General features: G+C 40.2%; 1 protein-coding gene across 1 annotated transcript; it reads left to right on the forward strand.

Moving 5' to 3' along the window:
* Window positions 1-5788: 5788 nt before the first annotated feature.
* LOC129780538 (uncharacterized) lies at window positions 5789-6876 on the forward strand. Its single transcript, XM_055788906.1, has 3 exons — window positions 5789-6193; window positions 6260-6568; window positions 6633-6876. The coding sequence occupies exons 1-2, from the start codon at window positions 5915-5917 to the stop codon at window positions 6557-6559; spliced, it is 579 nt and encodes a 192-aa protein (XP_055644881.1). The 5' UTR covers window positions 5789-5914; the 3' UTR covers window positions 6560-6568; window positions 6633-6876.
* Window positions 6877-8693: the final 1817 nt, after the last annotated feature.

An 8693-nucleotide genomic window follows, 5' to 3' on the forward strand; every position in this document is an offset into this window, starting at 1 on the left:
AAAGTTCAAGGACAAGCCCCACCGGTTATACCCCCTGTTAGCATGTCTAAAAAATCGAGTGCAGCGGACAAGCAAAATCAGGTTCCTCCTGGTTTCCGTGGGAACGGTTCACCTTTGAACGGCCCAGCACTCGAGGGGACATCAAAAACCCCAACTGTCCCTGTTTTTCCGTCTAGTTCAACTTCCCAATCGGGATTTATAAAGTTGACTGACCTTGTGGACCAAATCTTCACGTGTTTTAATGTTTCCGACTCCATCAGAACCATTGTCATCTCAATGCTTCCAGTGTTAAAGACAATTTTGCAGCAATTGATGCAAACATGGCCCCTTCTTGCAATGATTATCTCTCTTGATGTCTAATTTAAATAGAGAGGTCGGAGATATCACTGTTTTACAGTGGAATTGTCGTAGTCTTATCCCTAAATTGGATACTTTCAAATTTCTAATTCATAAATTCAATTGTGATGTTTTTGCTCTGTCCGAAACCTGGCTCTCTTCTCAAAATGATCTCTCTTTCCACGATTTTAATATAATACGCTTGGACCGCGATGACAGATACGGAGGGGTACTATTGGGGATTAATAAGTGCCACCCATTTTTAAGAATTGAACTTCCACCTATTGGAGGGATCGAAGCTGTTGCTTGTCATGCAAACATCAGAGGCAAAGACCTCTGTATTGTCAGTTTGTATTGGCCTCCGAGAGCTGCGGTTAGCCGCAAGCAACTTGTTGACATGTGCTCACTCCTTCCTGAGCCACGATTGATCTTGGGAGACTTCAACTCTCACGGAACTGCCTGGGGGGAACAGTACGACGACAATCGTTCATCGTTGATATATGTCCTTTGTAACAGCTTCAATATGACCGTTTTGAATACTGGGGAAACAACACGTGTACCTAAACCTCCTGCTAACCCAAGTGCTCTTGACCTCTCGCTTTGCTCGAATTCACTATCGTTAGATTGCAAGTGGAATGTAATCCAGGACCCCAACGGTAGTGATCACTTGCCAATCAAAATATCCATCACCATTGGGTCGAATTCTTCTGAATCTATAAACATGGCATATGACCTCACAAGACACATTGACTGGAAAAAATATGCGGACGCGATTGCTCTAGCCATCAATTCCAGAGATGGTTTGCCTCCATTGGAGGAGTATAACTTCATTTCTCGTTTGATCTATGACAGCGCGGTTCGCGCTCAAACGAAACCCATCCCAGGCTCCACTATTCGTCGAAGGCCTCCCAATCCATGGTGGGATAGCCAATGTTCCAAGATTTATCAGGATAAATCGAACGCATTTAAAGCTTTTCGAAAACGTGGAACCATTGAGAATTTTCAAACGTATTTGGACCTTGAAAATCAATTTAAAAACTTGATCAAAGGGAAAAAGCGTGCTTATTGGCGAACTTTCGTGGGAGGTTTGTCACGAGAAACGTCAATGAAAAAATTATGGAAAGTGGCTCGAAACATGAGAAATCGCTCTTCAACGAATGAAAGCGAAGAATATTCACAGCGATGGATTTTTAAATTTGCACGGAAAGTTTGTCCCGATTCCGTTCCTGTGCAAAAAATTGTTCGAGATATACCACAAGATAGGTGCGATCTTGATTCCGAGTTTTCGATGGTAGAATTCTCTCTTGCTCTCCTTTCTTGTAACAATTCGGCTCCAGGAACAGATAGAATTAAGTTCAACTTGTTGAAACACCTTCCTGATGTGGCGAAACATCGCTTGTTGAATTTATTCAATCGGTTTCTGGAGCATAATGTTGTTCCAGATGATTGGAGACAAGTGCGAATTATAGCTATTCAAAAACCCGGAAAACCCGCGTCCGACTTCAATTCGTACCGCCCAATAGCAATGCTGTCTTGTATACGGAAATTGTTGGAGAAAATGATCTTGTTTCGCCTTGATCGTTGGGTTGAAACGAATGGCTTACTCTCAGATACACAATATGGGTTCCGCAGGGGTAAGGGGACGAATGATTGTCTTGCGTTGCTTTCTTCAGAAATTCAAATGGCTTCAGTATTCTTGGACATAAAGGGGGCCTTTGATTCTGTTTCAATAGAGGTTTTGTCAGACAAATTACACTCTCGGGGTCTACCGCCTCTATTGAATAATATGTTATATAACTTGCTTTGTGAGAAACATTTGAATTTTTCTCATGGAGATTCGGCAGTAAGTCGGGTCTCTTACATGGGCCTCCCTCAGGGTTCATGTTTAAGCCCCCTTTTGTACAACTTCTACGTAAGCGACATTGACAATTGCCTTACACAAAATTGCAGCCTAAGACAACTTGCAGATGATGGAGTGGTGTCTGTCGTAGGATCAAAAGAATCCGACCTGCAAGAACCCTTACAAGATACTTTGAACAATTTTTCAACCTGGGCCATTGGGCTAAGGATCGAATTCTCCACGGAGAAAACAGAGATGGTGGTTTTTTCTAGGAAGCATAGACCAGCAAAACCAAAGTTTCAACTTTTGGGTAAACCGATCACTCATGCTATGTCATTCAAGTATCTTGGGGTCTGGTTCGACTCCAAATGTACTTGGGGGGCCCATATTAGGTATCTGAGTAAAAAATGCCAACAAAGAATAAACTTTCTCCGTACAATTACCGGCACCTGGTGGGGAGCCCATCCCGAAGATCTTATAATGTTGTATCGAACAACTATTCTCTCAGTGATGGAGTATGGCAGTTTCTGTTTTCAATCAGCTGCCAAAACACATCTCATTAAACTCGAGCGAATTCAGTATCTTTGTCTCCGTTTCGCGTTGGGATGTATGTCCTCAACGCATACCATGAGTCTCGAAGTTTTGGCAGGCTTACTCCCACTAAAAGATCGCTTCAATTTATTATCTCTTCGGTTCTTCATCCGGTGTAAGGTCATGAACCCATTGGTGATCGGAAATTTTGAGCAGCTGATCGAGCTAAATTTTCACTCCGGATTCATGAGTTCATATCATGAATTCATCTCCATGCAGGTTGATCCTTCTTCGTATATTCCCAACCGTGTTTGTTTTCCTGACTACATCAATTCCTCTGTCCATTTTGATCTGTTCATGAAGGAGAAAATCCATGGAATTCCAGATTATCATCGATCGGGGATCGTTCCTACGATCTTCAATGCAAAATATGGGCGTATCAATTGTGATAATATGTACTTTACTGATGGGTCCACTATAAACGAGTCCACAGGATTTGGAGTGTTCAACGAATTTTTTAGCACCTCCCACAGTCTTCAGAATCCTTGCTCAGTGTATATTGCTGAATTGGCAGCAATACACTGGGCGCTGGACAGCGTCGCCTCACGACCTGTTGAACACTATTACATTGTAACGGATAGTCTTAGCTCTGTCGAAGCTATCCGTTCAGTGAGGCCGGAAAAGCACTCGCCGTACCTCCTTGAGAGAATACGAGAAATTTTGAGTGCTTTAACCAGACGCAGTTATGTCATTACCTTTGTCTGGGTCCCCTCACATTGCTCAATTCCGGGTAATGAGAGGGCTGACTCATTGGCAAAGGTAGGTGCAATGGAAGGCGATATTTATCAGCGTCAAATCGCCTTCAATGAATTTTATTCTTTAGTCCGTAAAAATACCATCGTTAAATGGCAACGTAAGTGGAACGAAGATGAATTGGGTCGGTGGCTTCACTCGATTATCCCTAAGGTTAGCCTCAAACCATGGTTCAAAAGTCTGGACTTGAGTCGGGACTTTATTCGCACCTTCTCTCGACTCATGTCCAATCACTGTTCGTTAGACGCGCTACTCTTTCGTTTTAATCTTGCCGATGGCAATATCTGTGCTTGTGGCCAAGGTTACCACGACATCGAACATGTTGTTTGGTCGTGCGAGGTGTATCTTGTTGCCAGATCGAATTTAGAAAACTCTCTTCGGGCCAGAGGAAGACAGCCCAATGTGCCGGTGAGAGATGTGTTGGCTCGGTTAGACCTTGATTACATGTCCCAAATATACGTCTTCTTAAAAGTTATCGATCTTCGTGTGTGATTGTCCTTATATCCTTATATTTTCCTTTTCCTTTTCCTTCGCGAGAAATTAAATCCCTTCTTACTAACAATAGAATAAGGTGAAATGTAAATACATATTAGATATAAGATAGGCTTAAGAATTGAGTAAGATGAATGTGAGTGCGAATGTGAGTGTGAACATTGTCAACATATCCTTATATCCCTTCCTTTTCCTGAAAAAAATGTCACCCTTCTAAACTCGAGCAAACCGCGAGTAATCGGTTCTCTACTTCATTAACACTAGAATTAATGAAAAATGATTATATATACTTGTAACAATACAGATAGGAGTTTGGCTCCTTTAAACTTATGTAACTGAGCCTGTAAAAATAACCGATTTAATAAAAAAAAAAAGGTTTGGTCCAAGTACAAAATTTGTAAAAAAAAATTGGTATAATTTGACATAAATTTAATGTATAATTCGAATAATGCAACGGTAGCGTATGGAACAAGCAATCGTGAGATTACATGTTGAATCATTTTACACTTCGGGACTGAGAGTGAACATAACAAAACAAAGAGTGTAAAACAACATTCAATGAATGAACATTCCTTTGGAAGGATCGCACGAAACAAAATAACGAGCGAGTCAAAATAGACTGAATCTGCTTGTATGTATGATTTTATTTTCCCTTGTACTATTTTCCTTGTCAGCATTAAATGGCACATAAATCCACCTTCCCGCTCACCTATAACTTGCGTTAATATGGTCTTTTGCGTTGGCTTAGATCGTTTCATACTAGAAACAAAAAAATGTCATTGCAATAGTGCACAAGAAACAACTCGATTTCAACTATCTACCTACATTTTACTGCCGCGATCGAAGCTCAATGATTGCTATTTGAGTGAAAAACGAATGATTTTACAGAGACACTCGCTGGCTCAAGCAAAAGTTTCCAGTTTGATTCTATCAACATCTAACGTCATTCCGAGAGGCAAATGAGGGAATGCATAAATTCTGAGAATAGATGAGCGGAATCGAGACAGTATTTTTCCGTTCTAATCGGGAATGAACTGTGCGATGAGAATAGAAGAATGTTTTCTATCTCAAATAAAGTGAGGCGTAAACGGAGAATAGAAGGGTGAGTTTTATCTGTGAATGAATGTTGTTGAACGAATTTCGATGCGTTTTTCCCATACCTGGTGCTATGGTGTTGCCAATAACGATTGCTTCCGTTGCTCTCGGATCCCTCTCGGAGCTTCTAACCACATCATGTTGCCATCTAACAAAAAGTGACCAGCAGCTTTTGCTGTTTCCTAGATAGAAGGTCACAATAATTTAGTTGCTTGCTATCAACAACATCCGAATCCGAAACGATATCATACCGACCTTTGGTAATTTTGATCCATATATTTACTGCTTATAAAAAAACCCGGTGTATCATCAAACTGAAATGTTTAAAGCTCTGGTAGTCATATATGGTAGAGACTTCTATTACGTTTTTCTCAATTGCCAGGACAACTATGCGTAGAATAACAAGCTCCCGAATTCTAGCATAAAATTGTATATAATTGTAGGGTAAATCACATCGAGTGATATGAATGATGGTTTAATTGACATAAAAAAAACTACCAAACCAATTGTCAATTGGTCTTGTTGACAAGTTGTACAGGTATAACTTTTTTTTTGTAACTTTAGAAGCCGATTGTTTTTTTTCTAAAATGTTTGAATCTTTCAATCTTTTGTTAATATTATAAATTAATGAAGAAGCGCATGATCTAAGCAGTCAGTGCACTGCATCCTTGAACTAGAGAACCGACTGTTGAGCAAAAAACAACGGTGATAATGACGAAAGTCATGGCCTGTGTTTGAGCTATTTTGTATTAACAAGGCTAGCCGTAATAGGAACCTCATTTCACCAAGATACCACCCAATCGAGAAATGGCCGAAAAAGGTGATCACGTTGCTACTCCAGTTCCTTCGCATTCTTTGGACCATTCCATTCCAAAATCCTGGGAAGCATCAAATCTGGACGAGTTGGAACTGTTGAAAAAAGAGGTTTCGAGGCTGCGGCTTGAGAACAGTGTGCTCACGGATGCCAAGAATCGAGACGAGATTCTTCAGCAGATGCGTTCCCGTCTGTTGGAGTATATTGAGATGAGCGCGAGGCCGTACAAATCATGCTGTAAGCAGTTTTACAAGCAACATGCGAATGATAAGGTAGGTGAAGAGAGAGTGTTGTGTTCTATTGTGTATTGTCGATTTAATCGAATCTATGAGAGCTAGGCTGACATCGAAGGCTTCGAGGTGCTGTTCAGCTGCTTGGCCGAAATGCAGCGACAATGTTATATAGAAGAACAAATTATCTATGCGATCAGGCAGAAGAATGAGATCTGTGAGGTAGTTAGGGACCATCTATCCAACACACTGAAGCAGTTGAAAAAGAAGTATCGACGGCTCCGAACACGACACGCTGAGATCGTTATTTTGCCAGCAGCTAAAAAAGTGTTGGATACAATTCCAAAAAAAATATACTATACCCAACGTAAAAAAGAGTCGAGGCTCATTCCAGATAAACGATTGTAGAACGAAGCGGTAAAAATGCCTTCACCATTTGAAATTAAATTGAAAATTTTACAAAACCCCTTTATTTTATTAGAAATTATCATTCGTTTTGGTGCATGACCCTGAATTATTTGTGAAACAATTTCTGGACGCTGCCATCGCTTTCAATTTTGTCACCAAGATGAGAGGCTGATCATTAAATCTCATTAAAACCAACCAAATTCCCTTATCCCGTCGTCGATCATCGCCCAGCAACAAATACACTATTCCATTATACACTTAGTGGAAACTTGCCAGCCAAGAGTCTTATAATAAAATAATCTTCTCTTCGCATCTCATTCAGCTTCTTGCGTTTTATTTGAGGTTCACCACGCCACGATAGAGATGGGAGGAGAAAAAAAACATCATCTCCATCGCCATAGATCAGAAGCGCCACTTTTCCCTGCTTGTGATGGCAATAATTAATTTAATGAGTTTTATAAATTCAAGTCTTTTTTTAGCGACATGGCTTCCAGTTTTTTCTTCTTCATTCCCTTGTTCGCAACTTGTTTTCTTTTCCCGGCAGAAATATCATCAGCTTACCGATGATAGCCGCTCTAAGCCTCGTCGTTTTCGAACGTTCTGGATGTCTTAGAGACAATACTTATAAATGCAAATTTCCCCAGAAAAAGCTCATTTAACGCTGGCAGGTTTGCTGCGGAAAAATGATAATAACAGACGCGAGGCCTTCCATACATTACACGTAATCGCATTTCCGGTCTCGTTCCATCTCCCCGGGATAACGACCGAAAGCTCCATTAAGACCTTGTTCGGCAATTAAACACCGGAAGCGGCAGTTCCGGCAGAGTCATTTGAAGTGTGCGACTCTCACACTCGGTGGTCGGTGGTTGTTGGCGTCGGTTATCTGCGAAGATCTAAAGGAACAATGATGATGGTGGTGGGCGATTTACATTATTTTATCATCTTGTGTCGGAATTTTTATTGCTGTCGGCGTGATTCATTGGGAAAAAAATCGGGTCGACGGGGGATTAAAAAACGTCGCAAATGTTACCATTATTTATCGCCGGGATCCGATCGGTTTCTCTTTTTATTAATTACAACCAATGTTGAATCCAGGGTACAATAGAATAACTCGCAATTTGAATTCCGATGTGAAACATATCGCCGGAATATTCTGGAATCAGTGAAACTAAATTTGATGGATTCAAGTGTCGTAGGTCAGTTCACCCGGTATCTCCTCTCTACTGCTGCCTCGTTAGTATCAGTAACAATTTTGAACTAATTGCGGTTTAATTGTCTTCCTCCGGCGATGAAACAGACTCTCAATATGTTTCCGATAGTAGACGCTCTGCAATCTACATATCCTTGTTTGCTGTTCAGCAGGGAACAATGTCTGTATGATTGAAGTTCTATCAAAAAGACAATCAGTTTGTCCGTCATGGATATTGCTTACCCCGTAGCAGTTCAGGATATTTCTTGTTGTTGAACTTGTTTTTTTATACACTGCGCTTCACAACTATAGAACCACTCAGTTTTTCTTAGTTTTCAGAGATATGTAAGAAGTCGGTTGAATTGAAGTATATGGTGTAGGATATAATAACTATCTTCATTTATAAGCCTGGTCATTTGAACTGTATTGTTGTGTTCAGACGCGAAACATTCAAAAAACTAAAATTCCAGTGTTTCATAACCAAAGAACCAGATGGAAAAACTCTCACTCCTATAAAAATTAATAGTTCTCAATCAGTGCAAATATCCCGTTCGAGGTGGTTTCGACACAGCTGCGCCATATTGTAGTGTGTATTTTGTTCTACACAGAGGATACTGCTCATTTAAGCTCTTCAAATCACTCATACTGCTGGTTTACTATTCGTACGATCACCTATACAATAGGATTGAGAGTTTTTCCATCTGGTTCTATGGTTATGAAACACTGGAATTTCAGTTTTTTTAATGTTTCGCGCCTGAACAATAAAGTTCAAATGACCAGGCTTTTAAATGAAGATACTTATTATATCTTATACCATATACTTCAATTCAACCGACTTCTTATATTAGGCTGTCAAAAAAGTCCTGCGGTATTTTTTTTTTATTTTCATTTGTTCATAAAATTAGTTACAATCATCTGTTTTAAGTCAAATATGCGCCGTTTTGT

Source organism: Toxorhynchites rutilus, chromosome 3, assembly GCF_029784135.1.
Source record: "Toxorhynchites rutilus septentrionalis strain SRP chromosome 3, ASM2978413v1, whole genome shotgun sequence".
NCBI classification, from domain to species: Eukaryota; Metazoa; Arthropoda; class Insecta; order Diptera; family Culicidae; genus Toxorhynchites; species Toxorhynchites rutilus.

Excerpts from the sequence above, each read along its gene's own strand:
- LOC129780538 (XM_055788906.1), top strand. The coding sequence starts at position 5,915 with ATGGCCGAAAAAGGTGATCACGTTGCTACTCCAGTTCCTTCGCATTCT. Across the intron at positions 6,194-6,259 it reads AGCAACATGCGAATGATAAG|GCTGACATCGAAGGCTTCGA; the intron begins GTAGGTGAAGAG and ends TATGAGAGCTAG.